General features: G+C 33.6%; 4 protein-coding genes, 4 non-coding genes and 1 pseudogene across 10 annotated transcripts; 1 reads left to right on the forward strand and 8 right to left on the reverse strand.

The window, feature by feature from the left end:
* Nucleotides 1–1,092: 1,092 nt before the first annotated feature.
* LOC106426133 (CASP-like protein ARALYDRAFT_485429) lies at nt 1,093–2,455 on the reverse strand. 2 transcript variants are annotated; one of them, XM_013866843.3, is made up of 4 exons: nt 2,307–2,455; nt 2,061–2,207; nt 1,529–1,661; nt 1,093–1,439 (listed from the first exon to the last, which is right to left on the reverse strand). In XM_013866843.3, the coding sequence occupies exons 2-4, from the start codon at nt 2,189–2,191 to the stop codon at nt 1,239–1,241; spliced, it is 465 nt and encodes a 154-aa protein (XP_013722297.2). In that variant the 5' UTR covers nt 2,192–2,207; nt 2,307–2,455; the 3' UTR covers nt 1,093–1,238. The 2 variants fall into 2 exon arrangements, with proteins under 2 accessions (XP_013722297.2, XP_013722291.2); XM_013866837.3 differs by lacking the exon at nt 2,307–2,455 and having other exon boundaries at nt 2,061–2,300.
* A 2,407-nt stretch (nt 2,456–4,862) lies between these two features.
* LOC125578794 lies at nt 4,863–4,929 on the reverse strand. The gene has a single exon (XR_007316877.1). It is a non-coding gene; the product is annotated as a small nucleolar RNA Z105 (small nucleolar RNA).
* An 88-nt stretch (nt 4,930–5,017) lies between these two features.
* On the reverse strand, nt 5,018–5,103 carry LOC125578874. The gene has a single exon (XR_007316955.1). It is a non-coding gene; the product is annotated as a small nucleolar RNA SNOR75 (small nucleolar RNA).
* A 127-nt stretch (nt 5,104–5,230) lies between these two features.
* On the reverse strand, nt 5,231–5,317 carry LOC125578877. Its single transcript, XR_007316958.1, has one exon. It is a non-coding gene; the product is annotated as a small nucleolar RNA SNOR75 (small nucleolar RNA).
* Nucleotides 5,318–5,759: 442 nt separating this feature from the next.
* On the reverse strand, nt 5,760–7,232 carry LOC106451353 (cold-regulated 413 plasma membrane protein 2-like). The gene is made up of 4 exons (XM_013893273.2): nt 6,887–7,232; nt 6,586–6,693; nt 6,432–6,502; nt 5,760–6,291 (listed from the first exon to the last, which is right to left on the reverse strand). Exons 1-4 carry the CDS (start codon nt 7,060–7,062, stop codon nt 6,038–6,040), a joined length of 609 nt encoding a protein of 202 aa, XP_013748727.2. The 5' UTR covers nt 7,063–7,232; the 3' UTR covers nt 5,760–6,037.
* An 819-nt stretch (nt 7,233–8,051) lies between these two features.
* On the reverse strand, nt 8,052–11,216 carry LOC106454844 (BTB/POZ domain-containing protein At3g50840-like). Of its 2 annotated transcripts, XM_013896935.3 has the most exons (4): nt 10,181–11,216; nt 10,033–10,102; nt 8,821–9,951; nt 8,052–8,667 (listed from the first exon to the last, which is right to left on the reverse strand). In XM_013896935.3, the coding sequence occupies exons 1-4, from the start codon at nt 10,216–10,218 to the stop codon at nt 8,182–8,184; spliced, it is 1,725 nt and encodes a 574-aa protein (XP_013752389.2). In that variant the 5' UTR covers nt 10,219–11,216; the 3' UTR covers nt 8,052–8,181. The 2 variants fall into 2 exon arrangements, with proteins under 2 accessions (XP_013752389.2, XP_048596987.1); XM_048741030.1 differs by lacking the exon at nt 10,181–11,216 and having other exon boundaries at nt 10,033–10,146.
* On the forward strand, nt 8,707–8,779 carry TRNAV-UAC. Its single transcript has one exon. It is a non-coding gene; the product is annotated as a tRNA-Val (tRNA).
* Nucleotides 11,217–11,452: 236 nt separating the features above from the next.
* On the reverse strand, nt 11,453–12,945 carry LOC106454845 (protein AE7-like 1). Its single transcript, XM_013896936.3, has 5 exons — nt 12,557–12,945; nt 12,349–12,454; nt 12,074–12,173; nt 11,940–11,985; nt 11,453–11,708 (listed from the first exon to the last, which is right to left on the reverse strand). The coding sequence occupies exons 1-5, from the start codon at nt 12,669–12,671 to the stop codon at nt 11,608–11,610; spliced, it is 468 nt and encodes a 155-aa protein (XP_013752390.2). The 5' UTR covers nt 12,672–12,945; the 3' UTR covers nt 11,453–11,607.
* A 1,834-nt stretch (nt 12,946–14,779) lies between these two features.
* LOC106444696 lies at nt 14,780–20,413 on the reverse strand (annotated as a pseudogene).
* Between the last annotated feature and the right edge of the window lie 229 nt (nt 20,414–20,642).

Below are 20,642 nucleotides of genomic sequence, written 5' to 3' on the forward strand. Positions count from 1 at the left end.
TAGTTATATTAAATATACTACCAATAATATATTAACAGATTAATTTGTATTTTATTTATATGTTGTGAAATTTTTTATTTTGTGGTTTTTCTTTCTATTTATTAAATAATAAGAAATATAACTACATATGTTTAAAACAATATTATGGATCATTTTTATAAATGATGAAAATGATGTTACAGAAATTACTGATACTCTCTGATTTTATTCACATATTTTCGTATCTATTTATTAGATTAGTTACAAAAAATTTATAATCAAAATTTGAAATTGAAAATATATATTTATATTTCCGTTTATGAAAGAATGTGAAAAGGAAGATATTAAGGTGTAATCTTAATTAAATTATATAGTATCATATATTGGTAAGCTAGATTATAGGAAGTATGTAGTTTGGACTAAAAAAATGAATGAATTCAATTTTTAAACAATTGGTTTTTAATCATAATTTAAAAAGTATCTACATGACTTTTTTTGATATATTAATGCTCAAATTATTTTTAAATAATTATTTATTTCTTCGAAAAGACAAGAATTATTAAAAATATGTTTATTTAATTTTCAGTGTCGTTAGATTGTAAATATTGTTCAAGTTTAATGGTTAGTCTTAATTTATACTTTACTTTTAATATATTAGATTCGAGTTATATATATGTTCGAGTTATGATTGATTAATTATACTTCAGTTTTTTTTTAAATTTGTATAACTTTGTATATATGAATTTATTTTGAATGTAAATTTATTTCAGATTTAGTTAATAATACTTCATATTCAATTACTTTTAGATATCACATCAAAATAAATATCAAATTGGATATTTGAATTATTTAATTATGTTTCAAAAACTATTATCAGATATTTGAGTTTGTCTTTTTTAGATTTTTGGATTTTGTAAGGATATTCATTTGGATTTGTGGCGAATTAGGTTAATAAACCAGTAATCCGAAAACCACACTTCAAAATTCATTCAAATATTTTTAAAGATTACATATTCAGATTTTCGGTTCAAATTTGGATATTTGGGTTCACTTACAAATGGTCAGGCCTAAGTACACGACTTACTTTTTATTTCTAACGTGTGTGTATATATAAAGCTGGGATAATTTACTTCACATTAACGGAACATGTTCTTCTTCTTTTTTTGTCAACACGGAACATGTTCTTCAGTAAATGAAATGTACATTGATGTTCTATGATTGTTATTATGATTCCTATCTATACATTCATATAAGCCCTGTCAGTATAATAACGAAGGTAAACTCCAAAGATTGAAAAGAGCCGAAGCAAGCAACAGAAACCAACACAAGAAAGCCAATGTAGCCGATACTTGGTATTGGCTACAGAGGTTATCACCGCAGATGGGTGCACCCATAGACGAAAGCAGCTCGGTTGCACTGGCTACACCACATGCCCCACCCAGTGAAAGAAACGACATTACCTGTGTTACAAAGAATAATGATGATATTACAATACGCAGCTATACATTAGGAAGATTAATAAAGCACTCTTTTTTTTTTTTTTGCTTACGGTATCACCGGCGAGAACCATGGATAGAAGTCTTGGTTCATGCGGAAGTTGTTTGAGTAAAACAGAGTATGAATCGGCCAGTGCAAGTGAGATGCTCCATGGAGTTACAAAAGCCATCACAGTCGTCAAATAGCTTCAAGAAAATATCAAATTCAAATATTTATGAATGGAATACGCAAAGCAAGTTTGTTTTATTTAACTGTCTCTAAGAACCTAAAACCAAAACAAGCAACCACTAACTAATCATGGAACCAAACCCTATCCTCTTATGTTTAATTTGATCAAAACCACCAACAGAGACCAAACCTTATCCTCAAATGTTCAATCAAAATTCAGAATTTCCAACAATTATGTGTCGATAATACAAAACAGAGAGAAACCCTTGTCCAAATTTCACATATTTTGTTTCTAAGAATCATCTTTCCATCGATTCAAGAAATTTTCAGAACCCAGAAAGTCGCAGGAGGACAATAGTACAGAACCTCTTATCATGATCGAACAAGAACATGGAGGAAACGTGTAGGGGAATTACCAGAAGGTAGTGAAGTCATAGAAGTCGTAATCCAAACACATGAAGATGAGAGAAGCGGAAGAGAAGATGATTTGGCCGAAACGGAGAGCGAAACTGGCGCTGGTGCCGAACGATCCCGGCACATGCTCCATCCCCCCTGCTCTTTCTCTCCACATAACAAAAAGAAGAAGCATCAATTCAACTCATTTTCCTGGAAAATTCGTAGCAGAAAGAAAAGAAAAGAAAAAAAGCTTTCTTCATCCATACCTGTGACGACGCCAACTGTACTCTGTTTCCCCTTTATTCTCTTTTTGCTTTGCTGTTTTACAAATATTAATTACTTCATAAACTACTAACGTTTTTTAATTTATAATGGGCAATATAAATATGTGTTATTTAGTTTAATTTTTTGTCAATATTATTTAGTTTTTATTGTTGAAAAATATGTATGTCTTTCCATTAAATGTAATATTTATCAAGCAATAGATGGAAACATATTGTCTGATTTTGAATAATTGTTGATGCTTATTATATGCTAATTACTACTTGTGTTGTATATTGAATATATACAGTAGGATGGCTCTCAATCAGCCACCAAACGTAAAACTTTCTTTTTTAAAATACTTTCTTATCTATTAATATATTGACCAGAATTGACACTTTTTATGGCTTTATGCGCTAGTTCCTATCCATCAACAAATGTAGTCCAACCATAATAATCATATTAAAAACTTAGTCAACTTCGAATTAATTAAAGAAAATACAAAATCTATTAATAATGGTCATCTATAATACTGAAACATACCATCACACCCAACTCAAATGCGCACCTCAACTTATTTTCATATAATAAAGGAGAATAATTGACAAGATATTTTCAAAATTTTAACAACTTCCAATTTTCATGATATCATGACGTGTAATCAATACGTAACTCATTCTTCGTTGTCTCGCTCAAATCCATGTTCCATTTCTTGCGGTTCATTAAACTCGCGTGTGAGTTTTATTTTTTGCTTAAATTTGGTTACTCGCGTGTCAGTTTTATTTTTTGCTTAAATTTTTTTTTTTTTTTGGTGTAAATGTTTTTTTTTTTTTTTTTTTTTTTTTTTTTGCTTAAATTTGGTAACTCGCGTGCGAGTTTGTAACTAGAGAATTTTTTTCTTTTTTTGGTAATAATTTGTAACTAGAGAATTGATTTACTGAAACATAATATATCAAAATTTATATATTCATCGAGCACTTTCATTAATATAAAAGTGAGGTTTCGATACAGTTTAACTAGAGTTTTAAAATCTAAAAGTGACTCAATCTGACCATACCAAATCCCTTGGATCTTTACGTCTTTTGGTACCTTAAGCACCCAAGTTAGTATTGGGCGGTTAAAGACTCTCGAACACTTCGATTACTTCCACTGTCTCCGGTTGCTCTTTGTGATCTTCAACAAGACCTCTCTTCCACAGAAGCGGCCGTGTTCTTGACGTTCTCCTCCGACAGAACTTCCTCGTCACCTCTGCCTCCGGCAAGCAAAGCCACTGTATTACCCTACCCAGTGGATCCACCACGACCCTTAGGGTACGAAGGAACAAAGAACTTGCCACTGTCGTTGTTGGGTTTGCCTGAAGCCTCGAGCTGTTTCACTGTGAAGAGAAACGGCACGCGTTCCCTCACAGAAGCTGAAATGTGACTGCTGCTTAACCGATCTCATCTTCTTCCTTGAAGATCACGCTTCCATCAGAACCAACCTGTTAAATGAACATTTCAATTTGACCAGTCTGTTTATTGCGGGAGAAGCAACACCAAAAATTGAGTGTGCAAGTGAGGCAGGTCATGAGCTTGGTGTTTTTAAAATCCGGTGGGGTGTTCATACTGACGCAACCTGCCCTGACGCGGTGAAGAAAGTAGGCTCAGAGCAAAATTTCTTGCCGGTATACTTTCCAGATTTAAATGAAAATGTATGAAGAGACACTGTCAATAGTCGGACACTGGTTCGCGGTACCAGTAGTCCCCTTGACCTCCATGTAGGTATTGCTCTTTATCTCGTCGTACGTTAGCCTCTTTGGTGGCTCTTGCCACCTTTATTTCCCGAAATATATATTTAAAAACCTAGGTTTAATTAACCTCCATAAAGAATAAACAACTAAATCTATGTCTATTGTAAGTTTGCATGTTGCAATTGATAAATGGATTTATCTATGTCTATGAATTCAATCTAAGAAGTAAGATAGATGAAACTCCTCATCCAACAAAAACAAAGGCCTTTTGGTAAAGTGGGTATGTCTAGTGACAATCTGACAAGTCGCGGATGTCTGAGTGATGATCAGAGGAGATAGTTTATTTTGTTTAAGATAAATTCGGACTAAGTTCTAATTTTTCACAGGACTATTCAATTATTAAATATTGTTTGGTCGCGACGTAACAAAGCCTGAGGTCGATGGATATATAATCTAAAATGCTAGGGGAAATCAATGTTTTCTCCGGAAGCTATTGGAACCTGCTTCCTATTCGAAGCTTTGTTAGCCAAGGTGTTCTGTTAAACTAAATGTCCAATTTAACAGTTTAATATTTATATACACCATATCAGTTTTTTTCTTCCCATTTACAATTTTCTGATCAAGCTTCGAAACCAATCATCCATTATCGTATAACATTAGGGCAAAAAAAGAACTTGGAACGAAAAAGTATGCGATACAATATTCAACATGCACATAATTCAACCAATGTAATGTTCTGAATGATACTAAACAATTTTTATAACTAAACAATTGTAATTATCGAATCATACTTTTGAATAAATAAAACTTAAGAAGCAAAAAGAAAGGGCATTCAGAATGAGTAGGAGGTACTGATTCATCATGAATCAGATGACAATAAACAATCCTCATCATGCCCTTTCTTTTATTCTTCCTTTTAAAAGATGACGCACAAAACATTTCAAAACAATCAGCAGAAACAAATTAAGAAAAAAACAGACAAAGGATTCCTCTCAGACAAATGCCTCGTTTGTCCCCATGATTTAAAGAATGGATTAATCGGACTCGTCATCTATGTTTGTTCATCACTGAGAAACATTTTCCTTCGTTTGCAAATCAAACACAAAAAATAAATCAAATAGAGACTAAATAGATATGAAATCGAAATCGAATCAATTAACAAGACGAATATAAAAACAAAACAAAAAAATTGAAAAGGATTTCCCTCAGACAAATGCCTCGTTTGTCCCCACGATTTATAGAATGGATTGATCGGACTCGTCATCTATGATTTGTTCATCACCGAGAAACCCTTTCCCTCGTTCCACACGAGAACAAAACCAATTCAGAACGAAAGAGAGATGAAAAAGAAACTAAAACCATTAATAAAAACGACGATAACCGGACATATGAACAAAGCAGAGTCTAGTAATGAGCTACGATGTCGGAGAAGACAATATGTTTGTACCGGCGGAGAGTATAGTATTTATATTGAAGCCAAAACTAGGGTTAAGGTTTTTGGGACCGTCCCTACATAAACAACACGAAGTTTAGTGTTGTTAAATAAGAACAGCGCGTAGTTCTATTTCTTTCGTGAATTGACTCCGCGTGTGCGTCTGCGAAACGGTGGAAGGCATTTGTCTTCTGAACAAACGACACGAAGTCTAAATTATTGAAATCTGAACAGCGTGCAGTTTTTATTTTTTCTTTGTGCAGAAACAGCGTGCAGTTTATTTATCCTTTTGCTATGTCCGAAGGACAAACATTCAATACGAAACAGAATCCATACAAGCAATTTTTACACATAGAAGTTCGTCTTATTACAACATAGCCAAACAAACAGATGGGAAAAAATGTGTTTCTTTTTTTTTTTATGTGGAACATTGATTGAGCTTCACGCACTAGTATTAGTATTTGGGTATGTAACAGAAGTAAGAACAAAGGAACACCAAAGATGTCCGAGGTTCTTGCTTGATTGAGAGTTTATTATTGGACACAGCTTGGAGATGGGAAGTTGAATGGTGGTGATTATGAAACACGGATGATAAGAGCCCAAACAGGGTAGACAAGAAGAAGGATGATCCCCAAAGTGTTTGAAACTCCACGGGGCTGCGTGAACGAGTTCCTGAACCCACCTGACACTCTGATATGTTCTTGAAGAAGGTAACATCCAATGAAAAGGCTGATGACAGAGCCAATCCAGCCTCCGCGTATATGGTGAACAAGGAAGTGTGGAGAAACTACCAGCAGAAGGATCAGAGAACCAGGCATCTCAAGCCAATCTAGTACCACAAAAAAAAAAAAAGTGTAAGACATTTTTAGTATTACCGGGAATGACTTAAATGCAAAAAAAAAAAGACATCGACCCAAACTGTTTGAAACAACAATACCAAACATGTAAAAGATAAGAGATGATGATGACCTGGGAAATGCTTAGGGAAGAAAAGTCTGAGCACAACAGCAACGAAAGCTATCCATTTCCCAACGTCTCCACTGATACCAGAAAGGGAAACTTTCACTTTAATCAATGCTATTTATAGACTGGAGTGTAAGAATAAGTTGTGAGGTTGTGTTACCTGAGGAAATTAAAAATGACACCAGGAAGGGTGAGGAAGATGTATGGAATCAAGAGTGAAGTAAGCATCTTGGTTCTCCAATTGGTACGATCCAATATCAACAAGTAACTGCATCACAACACCCGAAAACATATAATCATATCCAAATCTCCCTCAATAACAGAGTAACACAAAATCGTTGCTATAGATCTCAATCTATACTCTCGAATTCTCTCAATTTCGATTGACCCAAGATCACAATCGAAGAACCCACAAAGAAAAATCGAAGCTTTAGTTCGTTCGTTGAGAAACTGAAACTCACATGGCGGAGAAAGAAGCGATCCATTTGACGAAGGAAACACCAAAGGCTAAGCCACCAAGGTTCGAAACGTCGGTGAGGAGTTTCTTGGCAGCGATCTTGAGCTCCTCCACGTCGGAATTGACTAAAGCCACCTTATCCAAGTCTGTCTTCATCGCCAGATAATCCACACGCCCCATACTTTGTAGACGATACTCGATCTTCGTACGAAGATGATGATAAATTTAAAGGTTTTATATATGAATTTTGATTTTCTCTTAATCAAAAAGAAAATAATAATAATCGTCCAGCTAGGTTTTAGCTATCCAGATCGTCTTCTCAGCTTGTAAAATAATGATGATGATGATTGCTTTTTTGTTTGTCTCAATCTTGCCTGGTTTATCGGCGCGAGCCACTTGTGTTAACTGACGTGTCTATTTGTGATTGGCCGATGGTGGGGAGACAGGTTAAACCGCCACTTTTTTTAGATGTACCAGTTCCGTTTACCTATTCCTTCGGGTTGCGCGTTTCCGGTTTGATATCTCTAGACCCATTATTTTAGAGGTTATATCGGAAACAAACATGAACAAAATAAAGTTTGAAACAAAATAAATTAAAAACAATAAGCTGAATTTTATAAATCGAACCAAAACAGACCATCTAGTTTATGTTTTTTCTTTTTAAAATTGGGTTTTCTTTAATTTATTAATTGATATAAGAAATATATTTACTAATCTATTTATGTGGATTCGATAGTTTTGTTTTTCTCCATTGACAATAATATGACGCGGGCTAAAATTTCTTGCTTTTCAGCAACACAAAAAATTTGTTTTAAAATATTATTCTGCCTTCACCATTGAAATCAAGATTTTATTATTATATATAAATGGTGAATAAAAGTGGTCTCTTCCACAAGTAGATTAGTTTATCACTTTATCCAAACCGTTGCGATCACTAAAAATAAATACTTTTGTTGCTATTTCATATTATTTTCTGCATCTTGAGATTTAAATAAAGCGGCTGATTAGTTGCTCTGTGCCTTTGCTGAATTGTTCACACAATGACGTACTCTTATTGAACTACATACAATTTAATTTATAGAAGACCGGAATTTTCAACAAGTTAGTACTCCTATATATATCTTTGTGTCAAAATGATAAAAAAAAAAAAGAGGTTATGACCAATAAAATAAATTACTATAAGAAAGATTCATATTCGTTAAACACTATAATATAAAGTTTTCAACCTTTTACATTATCAAAAACAAAAAATAAAATTCAATAAGTACAAGATGTTCTGATCTATGTATAGTACTACTATTAGCGTCGTTGACATCTTCCATCGACCATCTTTGCTTCATGCGAATCACAGACCTGTGTCTTGAATTTGCATCCGAACTTGTTGCTGATGGACCACTTTCGCGGCCTAGCATTCGCCACATACAAACGTTCCTTATCAATCTTTGCGATCACTTCCTTCAAGTTTAAATATTCGCTTTCTAGATGGTACAAACGCGTCCTCATCGCATCCATATCCAAGCGAAGCACCTCATTCTCCTTCACCACTTTCTCCCATACCCCAAAGTCCACCTTTGCCTCTCCAGCCGTTTCACCACCGTCTTGTTCCGTCACTGCCGTTACTAACGTCCGTAGCTGAAGTTGCTCCAAGAACAAGACTTTTACCACGGCTCGTAGTGGCAGACGCTCGTTTTGCGCTGCGTGTGTGCAACCTTCTATAGTCAGCTTTTGAAAGTCCATCACACTACATATCTTCTCCCTCTCTGCCTCCAATATCCTTGGATGCGACTATTATTAACAATAACAAAAACAATAACATTAACATCAGGTGCTGTGGTGTAGTGGTTATCACGTTTGCCTTACACGCAAAAGGTCTCCAGTTCGATCCTGGGCAGCACCATTATTTTTACATTTTCAAAATTTTTATTATGTAAAAATCACCTTGAGATATATATCGATGGCTCTGTAGAGTCCGTCATCGTATAGCCTTGCTTCATCTGGTAGCGAAACCGCTAAACTGTAGAATCTTTCCGGTTTGAGATTAGCGTCCGATGCGATTTCACAAAGAGCTCCGTCGATGAGTTTCCCAACCACAGTCAACGACGGAGATGATAAAAATGATACGGCGTCGTTTTGTAGAAAGTGGCGGATGAGTCTCTCCACGAGGTCAATATCGTATAACGTTTCGTTGAGGTACGAGTAACTTGGGATGAGCAGATCGTCAAGCGTCGCTTTCTCCAAATGCGAACCGATCTTCTTCTCAAGAACGGTGCGGCATTTCTCGGAGGTGTTGAGGATGATGGCTGATCGTAAAAGGCCGAAGAGAGACCTAGTCGTTGAGGTTGCGGAGGAGTTATGTACCGGAAGATAAGAGATGATCGTCTCCAGTAACTCTCTCTGTTGGTTCTCTGACGCTATGGTTGATGAAGATGATGACCTTGACGTGATTAACGGAATGTGTTTCTTGGCGTAGCGAATCAGAGAGATCTCTACTATGTTGTCACTCAGATCTTTGGCTTTCATTGCTTGTACTACACGTTTGAAGATCGGGAAGCTCAGTTCCAACAGATCTTCGGACAAAACCTTGCTATGTTGTTTCGTCGAGTTGTTCATTGGCCAGCCGAACAGCGAAGGATCGGCTGATGAAGAAGCTATGGAGACGATGGAGTCTATGCACTGTTTCGTTATACCGATTGATTCCGCTAGAGAAGTGACTGGTTCGCACGCTTTTAGGGCTGCAATGGTTTCTTGTGTGTTACTCAAGACAGAGTGTGAAAGAAAGTTCTCCGTCTTCAGAATTAGATTGTCCGGTGAGTACTCTTCCGTCATTTCTAGCTCCTCGGCGGCGCAGCGGAGTAGAACGGCTGTGGAAGCAGAGAGGTTGACTTTGACGCCGTAGCATACCTTTACAACCATCTCGAAAATCTCTGGACCTCCGGGGAAATTCTCAAGCTTTATGTGAAGGGTATAACCGTCTCCATCTTCTTCATGGCGTTTCTTCTTCTTCTCATCACTCTGTCCTTGCTCTGTAATGAGCTGGTGAAGTTTTCTGCTTTTAGACATTAGAAGGAACTGAAAGGGACACAAAATCTCAGCTTAGTTTGTAAGAATTCTTTGAAATTCAGACAACGAAGTTGTTTAAGTTTTTCAGACCTTATTGAGATGATATGTCATATCATCCACTTCTATTTCCATGTCACTAGATAAGCCAGTGGTACAAAACCTGCACTCAAAAAAACACAAGAAGATGAGCATTTTTAAGTTCATAATCTGACTATTGTAATCTTTGTCTTCTTCTCACCATGCTTGTCCCTTTGAGCTCTGCTTCTCTGCCCCCATTGGAGAAGTTGTTCCTTGCTTTGATGCAAATCTCTCCTTGGAAGTGGAAAATTCTTATAAATCAATGGACAGATAATATCCGGGTTTGGGAAAAGTGGATCAATTTGCGTCTTTCTTAATAAATATTTATGTCTTTTACTTTTTATATTATAAAGAAGTTAATTTTTTAATATTTGGGTGCAGAACAGCCAGAATCTCAAGAAATTGGGCACTGAAAAGAGGCAAAGTCATATTCATTTGTTAATCATAACACTAATCACTCCCCTCTCATTGTTGCATCATAATACTAATCACTCCCCTCTCATTGTTGCTTTCAGTTTCTTCTTTTTCAACTCCTGTTTGTGAATGCAAATGATTCTAACAAAATATTAGTTAGAATATAATAAAATAAAAAAATCTTCAAAAAATCATGATGTAAATGTGGAAGCAAAGATATAGCTGGTCAATATTTATTGTTTTTGTTTGTATACATAATGATGATGATTTCAACTCCTCAATCATGCTTTTGAAAGTTTGTTGGTACACAAAACATTACTACTCAGTATCATATCAATTCATGCTTACAAGACAATTCATTTATTCTTACTTGTACCCACCCTGTTCTGAGATCTCTCTTTGTATGACTTGTTAAGTGAAAACTCATATACTATAGTTATGGATTAAACACTAGCAATGTTGTTTATGCTCATACGCTAGATAAATAATTAGTTTTGTTCAACTAACTTTGTTGATTAAACTAACAAGACATTGTCAGAGAAACAATCAGTCAACTGAATGTTTTACCACAACCACCAAAGTAGCCTCCATATAACAGTACAATACAAAATCTACATGACCAAGACATGATATGTGTGATTAATGCAGACAGGACATGTACTGACTGATTACGTAAGAGTCTGTCTTCTCCTTCATTGGCTGTCTTAAACAACTTAACCAATCAGTTTGTTGGGACAATATCAAGATTGGTCCATTTTTCACACCACGCTTATACTGCCTTTGGAAGGCTTTTAATTTTCTACCAGCTTTATTTCAATTACTATGGTTTATATTCATAACTTACAAGTAAATTTATTGGCAGTAGTCATGGAAACTTAACTTTGAGAGGGGATGTTTCATATCTTATAAACTCATGCAATCCTCAAAACTATAGAAAATCAAGGACAAGTACAACACATTGGTTTATCAGACAGCTTCTTTGCTGCTATTTCTGGGTAACTTCAAGTTGCGGTTACCATGAAGAAAAGGTTTGTAACATTATCAAAGCAGTATACAACATTCAGGCATCGTAAAATGTGTAGTGACAATACAAACAGAGACAAAGAGCAGTCTCTAAGTCATACGATACACTCCCGAATTTGTACAAGAGAGTAAAAAGTAAAATGATCTGATTCATATCTCGTTGGAGCAGATACACTCATCCACAAGCTGACGGAGATTAGGATTCTCCAATGCAGCTACCACTCTTTCTTTATCATTCAGCTGTTTATTCACTGCAACAGTCCCAATGCATTAAAGTTCAGAGGAAAAGACATCAACTTTCGCCAAAAACAAATGATAAAAGCTGAAATATAGTCTTTAACTAAGGACACAAGAGCATCGTTTATGACATAAACATAACATCCATACTCGAATGCAAGCTCTACAGTTGTTAAGGTTCTAAAAGAGAGCACACATGACTTAAAGTGGCTTAAAGCATCTCCTATATCTAATAACTTCCTTACCTGAATCTTCATCGGCGTGAGAACCGGGAGACACTCTGATATCAACCTGAACATGAGTTAGATGAAACAATCACACATATATAACAAGTGACCACGGAAAGAATCTATCTTTTTTACTTAAAAGCATAGTTGACCTTATAATGGAGTGGCAAGCATTCTTTAAGCTTAGCTCTCAAACACAGACCAATTATAGTTGCCATTCTACAATGCTGGATCGTCGGTGTAAACGTTATTCTGAATTAATCAGATAACCAAAATCAACAAACTCACAAATCATTAAAGATCATGTACACAGCAAAAGAAAAAGTCTCACACTTTTAATCCAAAAAGAAAAAGTTTGGAACTTTCTTTCTCATTATCACTCGGACTACACCGTGAGACCATTAAACAAAGGATAATAATAACTCACAGGATGCGATTGAGCTTGTCATCGAGAGTGATGGAATCTTCAGACAGAACACTAAGTTGCTCCAAGGAATAAGGGTGTTCCGGATCTCTTATGTCTCTTACATACTTTGTCTATTTTCGTCAAAGAATCCAAAAAAAGAGTAAAATCCAAAAAAAAAAACAATAATAAAACTGATCTAACCAAAAACTTTAAATAGAAGAAAGGATATCATAGACGTCGAGAGTATCAAGGCCATCATAATCTCTGTGTTGATCTTGTGTACGAGCTAGCCGTTCCTTCTTAGCTTGCACTACTGGATTCGCGTTTAACAGTCCCAGCGTCATTTTTCTCTTTTTTTTCTTTCCTCAACCTTCGTTTACGGAAGAAGGCCTAATTGATTTGATTAATTGGTGATCTGCTTACAAAGGTCACGGGATGTATTCAATATTTAAGAAATTTTTGTAGTGATTAGACATTAAGGTTGTAATGGTTTAAATATTAAAATACTTTTTAAGTTTTATTTTAATGAACTTCTTCAATTTTATCTAAAACAATAGAATTTGCATTATTATATTTTTAACCAAAACATTTCACGACAGTATTTTAAAAACAATCAAATTTCTAAAATTTATCATTTAAAATTTTGTGATAATAATATTTAAAATCATAGTTATTTTTTGAACAGCACCAAATTTATCATCTTAAAATAAAATTTCTCTAAATTTCATATTGGATATGCTATGCACCTACATATTTAAATTCACAACCATCAGAAGTTCCACTCCCATTGTTTAATAACGCACATAAGAATCTTTTAAACTTCCAATAGTTTTATGCAGCCGTTGTTTTATGCAGCCGTTGTTTTATGCAACATGTACTCTTCGAAATTGTTATCACCATTTAAACTTTAAACGTTTTTACAATATTTGTATTTTTGGTTCAACATCAACTTATATTAGCCAAAGTTCGATTACGATATTGACCAATTTAGAGGCTTATATATCACAAATCACAATTAGTTTCGATTTAGCATCACTCAGAAGCACTGAGAATTACCTACACTACTTTATGATCTACAATGCACTTCTAAACTAGATATCTTGAACCACATACAAAAAACACAATAATCGTGAAAGGATCTGGTCGAATGAAGACTAACAATTACGACGCAGAGCTTTAATCTCCTCTAGATCAGAATGAGAACCATGGACCAGAGCTTTTTAAGTTTTATCGATGTCTTTGAACCCTTAGCCAAAGAAATGGAACTGTTGAGTCTGTAATGTGTTTTTATTTATTGCAGTTTGACTAAAAACATCCCATTGTGTTACTATATTTTTGTAAAAAAATAGAATAACCTTATAATAGAATTGAGTTTTACTGCAATCATATTTGGTATTAAATTTGAAAGTAAAATTAATAAGCAGATAGTAAGTGAGATTACTTTGTTTTTAGAATAACAAGATCCTTACGCGCGGATTGTGTGTATTATAAAATTTTATAGTATTTTTTATATTTGGAGTTTTTACAGTATTTTTCTTATAAATCATAGAATGTAAAAGATAATAAAACAGTGGGCAATTGTCAATAATAGCACATTTTGAAGTTTATGTCTCAAAAATAGCAATAGAAAGAGAAAGTCACAAAAATGTCATTCATTAAAGGGTAAAATATCTCTAATACCCTTGATTTAAAATTAAATAAACAAACAAAAATAAATAAAAATAAATAAAATAAAAATAAAAAAATGAAAAAAATAATTTTTTTTATAGTTTCAGATTATATGTTTTCAGATTCCAAATTTTTTTTCGCTTTTTTTTTTCAAATTTTCTTTTTATAATTTAAAAATACTTTTTGAAACTGTTTTTAAATTTTTTATTTTTTATTTTAGTATTTATTTTTTATAAAATTTTAAACCTTAATTCCAAAAACCCACCTCTTAACTCTAAACCTTAAGGTTTGGATTAATTAACCTAAAGGGTATAAGTGTATATTTACCTCTTTAATGAAATCTATTTTTGTGATTTTGATACTTGAGTGCTACTTTGGGAACAAAAACTTGGTTTGGTGCTATCCTAGTCTTTTTCTCTAAAACAGATGATAACTTTAATTTTTTTCATTGTGATTTCTTGAATTGAAGAACTTCACATTGTTCTTTATCATTTTGTCTCATATTAGATTTTTGTAACTTTTTCTAATCAGTTCTTATTTAAAGTGGTGTTAATTATTAATCTGTACACTATTTTAATATATAAAAAATATTATTGTAATAGTATTTGATTTTTTTTGATCCAAAACACTTGTAGTCATCAAATATTAAAATAAACAATAGCTTGATTTTTCTATTGTTTCAAAATTGTTAGTCCTCTTTAGCCCATAAAACAAACTGTTTTAATTTAATAGTTTGATTTATTTTTAACTAATTGTATCACTAAAATTTTGAGAGTAAATATTTATTTTGTCACTCGCACTCAGTTACATAAATCTACCACTAACTACTTCTGTATTGGCAGGGAAATTGTGTCTAAGTTCAAGAGTGTTTTTGGACTAAGAAAATGATCCCACCAAGGAATACTTGACCTGGTTAGTATTTTAGTTTTCCTAGCTATATTTATGTTTTCATATGTTTGTATATTATTTGAATTTCAAAAACTATCTGATGCACTGACTTTTTGTGACAAATCAAATTAATGATTCCATTAGTTTTTTTCACTAAATCAATTCCATGTAGTTAATGGTAATAGTAACAGCTTCGCCATAGAAGAAGTGTACGTCATTTGATATAGGTGAATTTCGCAAGATTAAACTCGTAACAACATGAAAAAAAAGAGAAGATGGTCTATTTGTCCAAAAATAAAAGAGAAGATCGTCTCATTCAAGATTAAAGATGTCAAATGGTTTGTGATTGTTTACAAAAATATATTATAAAAATAATGTTAAAAATATTAGACTATAAAACTTAAATAATGATAGAAATTCAAATTTCTAATATTATTAATGAAACTTTAATTTTAATACTTATATTCAAATCAACCATGTTTAATTTTCTATCTTATAATTTACAATACATAATTTAAAAATAAAAAAAATTATAATACTGTTACGACTGAAAACTAATAGGTTTATATGGCCCATCAATTTTTTTGTTAACTTGATTTATGATAGATGATAATCTGGAAAAATTATCTGGTGCAGATATGCTATCATGTCCTATGTGATTGAGAGAACAAAAAGCAAGACAAATGAATTTTATAAACTATTTTTCGAGGCCCACCATTTGATATTGTTGCTTACATCCATGATCTCATAAGCATGCACTTGGTACCATTGCTTCTGCCTCTAAACTCGGTCATGCCATCCCTAAAAGAGATGACCCCCAGTTAAGACGATTACGTAAAACCCATCCATCTTTAGTATTGGAAGCAGTATCATAGTTGCACTTCACCATACCGTCAATTGGACGTTTCCAACTTGTATGTGATAACAAAAATCAATTTGTTAATGAAGTTATAACTGTAGTCTTCACCCATTCATCCACCTCTGCATTAGCCATTCCCCATCTCCTTTGAGGTTGTCTGGTTGCACTTCTTTTTCCTGACTGTAAAGTAAACAGTATCATAATGCACTTCATTTAAGCTAAACAAATGTAGTATCATATACAAGCTTCAACTTTGCATAACAAAACACCTATATAAAATGTATGAATATGTTTTCAGCAAGATGTAATAAAGAAACCAATAGCAGGTTAAGTAAAGTACATTTAGTAAATCCATGTATCATAGATTAACCAAACTCAGAGTAACCATCAACAGTCAAAACTCTTCATTTCAAAGGCTGCAGAAAAATAGTTCTGGAGCCCATATATTTTCAGTATTCTGAATCGATAACTAAACAGATTGTAAGATACAATACCTCTTTCTCCTTTCCAGTTTTCATAAATAGCTGATCAGAAGCCCAATAAGCTCCTCCATGAATCATATTTTTATTGCATAGAAATAAAACCGAATCATTTATCTCGTTGATTTGTATCAATCTGTCTTCCCTTTCTCAAAATTTGGACATGTTCCAGTTGTTGGTGACCTCCAGATACTTGAAGCTAAATATATTGTTCTCTAAACCACACATTGTATATTTCTACCATTCTCGTTTACCTCCTGCTTCGATACAGTTTCGTAACAGTGTGTTAGATGACATGAAAATAGGAATTTTATACTATAAAGGACTATATAAATTGCAAATCATTAAAAAAATTACAAAACGATAAGAAAATGCAATGATTTACTGCAGCCTACTCAGAGGTTCGACTTGCACTTGAAACATAGACATGACTGCCTTTAACATCACACCTCCACAATCATAACTTACAGTAATTTAAGAGTGAAGAGGAAGAAGAAAGATAATGGATGAACGTACCATTGTTGGTCCCTGAAGGAGTCTCTTAAACGATCAAGGACTGATTAAACTATCCAGTTAGCAAAAAATGAAATGACAGACACATGCAGAAGCCACACACGTCAGTTACATCAGTAACATTATAAGTAATCTTATCCCCATTCGGTAACAATAGCTATGACATAATTTTATCCGCAAATCTCGTGCAAAAGTGCACATTCTTGCCAGCAGCTGTTCCAATCCTGCGCTATGGCATCAATGAGGACACGAAACAAACAATTCAACTCTGTTAGTGATGAATAATGTATACTGTTTGAAATAAATTCTGAGAGGTATACGGTTAGGAAATCAAAAGCATGATGAATGAGACATTGACACATACCTCTTCATCAAATCATCAGCATCTCAAGCTCCAAATATAAGGTTGCCTCCTTTTCAAATTATTGCCAGCATCTTGGAATCTACGGATCCATGTGAAACCTGAGCAAAGAAAAATGGAGAAGGAGCTTGCGTGGTGGTGTTAGGAATGAATTTAAGGAACTGGGCAAGAGATTGAGAGGAGGGATGTGGAGAGGTACAAAGAGTCTTCACTTGATGAGTTATAATAGATCATTGAAGTACCATTGTTGTAGTCGTAGGAGTTACACCGGTGAAGTTGGGTAGACGAACAGATTTGGAGTCGCTGGAAATGTCTGAGGCGAGTAGGCTAAGGAAAAGGAAGCTATAAGTTATACAATGGGCTGACTATTTTGATGGGTTTGGATGGTTCGAGACCCATCATCTAAACATTCGCGATGACATGGCAGTTTGATTAGTGGGAAATATTTTGTCCTATGTGGCACTCTTAAGAAGCCTCAAAATTAGTAACTTTTATATAGTAGTGATTTTATTTCATTCTATTATAATATATACTAGTTGATGTCCCGCACCTTGTGCGGATAAATATATATGTACATCTAACAATTTTTAATTCTATTTTTTATAAGATAATAATAATTTAATTAGATACAAATTTTAAATTATTATAAATTATATTATTTCAATATTCATATTGGTAATCAATGTATTAAATTGTATTATTTTGTTTCATATTTTTATTTATGTGATGTTGATTTTGGATCAAAATATTTTTATAGTAATAACTAAATTAGGAAATTTTGTATGTGAAACTAACTCATATTTTATTTGGACTGAAAAGAAATCATGTGGTACTAAAACGAACCATTCAAAACCGAACCAAACCAAAATAGAGAAAATAGTCTGGATTTATAAGTACCGAGGGTGTTATGTTTAGAAAGCATCAGTATATGAATATGGTTCAATATATTAAAGGATCAAACCGAATAAACAAAAGAAACCGATTAATTCAGATATATTAGTATATTTATATATAAATTTTATAATAATCTGTATTTCATCAATATTTTCAGTAAAAATCAGAGAAATTGGCTATAATAGTAGTCATTAAAATTATAAAATGATAGAAAAGTAATGCTGATATTATCGGTAGATATTGTTAATATCTATTTATTAATTCCTAAATATCATGATAATTATATATTAAAATATATTTAAAAATAATATTAGTATATATATATATTGGTAAAATATATTAATGTTTATTAATTATTTTAAATATCATCATAAATACATAGATATCAAAATAAATAAATTAAATAATAATATTAACTAAACTAATTATTTATCATATAACTATGGAAAAGATGAAAAATAAGCAAATTAACTAAAGAAACTGATTAATTCAGATATATTAGTATGCTTGTATATAAATTTTATAATAATTTGTATTTGATCAATATTTTTAGTAAAAAAATCAGAGAAACTGGCTATAATATTAGTCCCTAAATTATAAATGAGAGAAAAGTAATGATGATATTATCGGTATATATTATTAATATCTATTTATTAATTAAATGTCATAAATATCATATTTATTATATATTAAAATATTTTTTAGAAAATATTAGTATATATATCGGTAAAATAGGTTCATGTTTATCATGATTTTAAATATCATGATAAATATATAGATATCAAAATATAAAAAAAAATATATTAATTAAACTAATGATTTATCCTAAAATCATGGAAAATATGACAAGTAAGCAAATTACGTAAAATCATGGAAAATGTGACAAATAAGCCAAATTACTTCATAAATAATATTATTGATTCTGATGAAACTTTTTTTTCTATTTTGGTGTGGAAAATAGAATGTGATTGGATATGGTCAAAAGTCAACATATAACTCATTGTTATAATCTACTTCACGAAGAATCATGACCTTTATACAAACTTAACCTACTACGTATAGATCATCTGTAGGCATGACTTCTCAGGGAGTTTGGAATATTGTAGGAAGATATGAGAAAGTAAAATATATATGTAGCTTTCTTGCAAGTTTTTACTCAACCCCTTTGGCTTTTCCACAAAAAATTAATCAACTGTGACATATATGCAAGTTGCCATTTGCCAACCGTGTGAAAGTAAAAGAAACAAAGAAAATGTATGAGCATGAAACTAATCAAGATGGCTTTTAAGGGAACCTTAGGTTATTTTTGGATTCTTCTATGTGTGTTTGAAGTCTTTGACCGACAGCATGATCGCTAGTTCTATGCGTTCTTCTATGTGTGTTAGATTTCTAAATTCTTAACAAGATCAAGAAGTGACCCATAAATTACTCCGACCAAACACTTAACATTCAGTTATAAACATTTGTCAAATACATTTTTCTAGATGACCTTTCGGGGAAAAAACGATAAACTACAACTCCGATTCTAGAACCTTCTTTGGGATCATCACAGTGTACTACATCAACATCAAAAACCTTCCTAGCTTTCTTGAAGAAAATCGATTCTTTCTTCCATCTCTTGAGATGAGCCATAAGAAACACTCTCTTGCCCTCTTTACCTAAAAGCATTAAACGCAGCGTTTTGAGTAAAGAATCATAAAGATGCTCGTGGTACACCAACGTCTCCACCCAAGTCCTCCACGTCACCAGCCTCTCCCCACCTGAGAGGCGCCACGTGGACTTCCCCACCGAATCTAGCCACGGCTTGAGCGTTCGCGTTCGCGTTGAATTTGAGATTCTCGATAACGTTTGGGAGATCCGTCAACGTAACGTTAGCACCTAGCGTCGCAGCCGCCGCGATTCCGACGAACCCTGTTCCAGATCCGAGCTCGACGATGTTGAGCCGTGGAGAATCCGAGCCGATGGATGTGAAACTCGAGAGTGTGCGAGTGATGGGGGCTGTTGATTGGATCACGACGATAGTTATCGAGAAGCGTGACGAGAGCTGTCGCAGGAAGCCATGCCTTGAGAAGGTAACTGACGAATCACAACCGTTGATTCGATCGAATGGATGCGATACATCTGAAGATCCGATGCATTGTCAACTTCAATTCCGCCGTCTCTCTCGTGTTCATCGCGGAGATTGCCACCAGCCATTGCTACGACCTATCCTCGCGACGGCGCCGCAATCACCTTTCGTTTGAATTCGGGGACTCGAAAATGTTTTACAGTTGGAAGTTTCTTTAGTAATGACGTCATCAAATATTGATGTATATACCCGGTTTAGTGGTTTAGTTAGAAGTGTGGTTATCTTAACCAATTGTAAATCCTAACTATATATATTTGTAAATGCTCATTTTAATAAATAAGAGATATTTTTATATTGTATCTCCTTCTTCTCTCCCAAGCAACCTTGTTCGTAACATGGTATCAGAGCTAATATTGAGCTTGATTTTTACTTGATCTATCTTGCTCGAGCTCGTGATTCATCGATCTACAAGTTGCGATGGTTTCTCTGAAGAAGTTAACTCATCGATCGACTCGTTTGACGACCCGTACAGCTCCGACAGCTTCTCCGGCGATCTCTGGTCCGGATTCTCAGGCTTCGCAGGCG

Source organism: Brassica napus, chromosome A9 (genome assembly GCF_020379485.1).
Source record: "Brassica napus cultivar Da-Ae chromosome A9, Da-Ae, whole genome shotgun sequence".
NCBI classification, from domain to species: domain Eukaryota; kingdom Viridiplantae; phylum Streptophyta; class Magnoliopsida; order Brassicales; family Brassicaceae; genus Brassica; species Brassica napus.

What these genes read in the sequence shown, in the direction of transcription:
- LOC106426133 (XM_013866837.3), bottom strand. Translation starts at nt 2,233, where the DNA reads ATGCTTCTTCTTTTTGTTATGTGGAGAGAAAGAGCAGGGGGGATGGAG. An exon ending in TATGACTTCACTACCTTCTG is followed by an intron (nt 1,662 to 2,060) that starts GTAATTCCCCTA and finishes ATTTTCTTGAAG; the next exon opens with CTATTTGACGACTGTGATGG. An exon ending in TGGTTCTCGCCGGTGATACC is followed by an intron (nt 1,440 to 1,528) that starts GTAAGCAAAAAA and finishes TTTGTAACACAG; the next exon opens with GTAATGTCGTTTCTTTCACT.
- LOC106451353 (XM_013893273.2), bottom strand. Translation starts at nt 7,062, where the DNA reads ATGGGGCGTGTGGATTATCTGGCGATGAAGACAGACTTGGATAAGGTG. An exon ending in GTCATTTTTAATTTCCTCAG is followed by an intron (nt 6,503 to 6,585) that starts GTAACACAACCT and finishes TTCTGGTATCAG; the next exon opens with TGGAGACGTTGGGAAATGGA. An exon ending in CTTCCCTAAGCATTTCCCAG is followed by an intron (nt 6,292 to 6,431) that starts GTCATCATCATC and finishes TTGTGGTACTAG; the next exon opens with ATTGGCTTGAGATGCCTGGT.
- LOC106454844 (XM_048741030.1), bottom strand. Translation starts at nt 10,146, where the DNA reads ATGAACTTAAAAATGCTCATCTTCTTGTGTTTTTTTGAGTGCAGGTTT. An exon ending in TGACATATCATCTCAATAAG is followed by an intron (nt 9,952 to 10,032) that starts GTCTGAAAAACT and finishes TGTCCCTTTCAG; the next exon opens with TTCCTTCTAATGTCTAAAAG. An exon ending in CCATCGATATATATCTCAAG is followed by an intron (nt 8,668 to 8,820) that starts GTGATTTTTACA and finishes TGTTAATAATAG; the next exon opens with TCGCATCCAAGGATATTGGA.
- LOC106454845 (XM_013896936.3), bottom strand. Translation starts at nt 12,671, where the DNA reads ATGACGCTGGGACTGTTAAACGCGAATCCAGTAGTGCAAGCTAAGAAG. An exon ending in TGATACTCTCGACGTCTATG is followed by an intron (nt 12,455 to 12,556) that starts ATATCCTTTCTT and finishes GAAAATAGACAA; the next exon opens with AGTATGTAAGAGACATAAGA. An exon ending in TCACGCCGATGAAGATTCAG is followed by an intron (nt 11,709 to 11,939) that starts GTAAGGAAGTTA and finishes GGACTGTTGCAG; the next exon opens with TGAATAAACAGCTGAATGAT.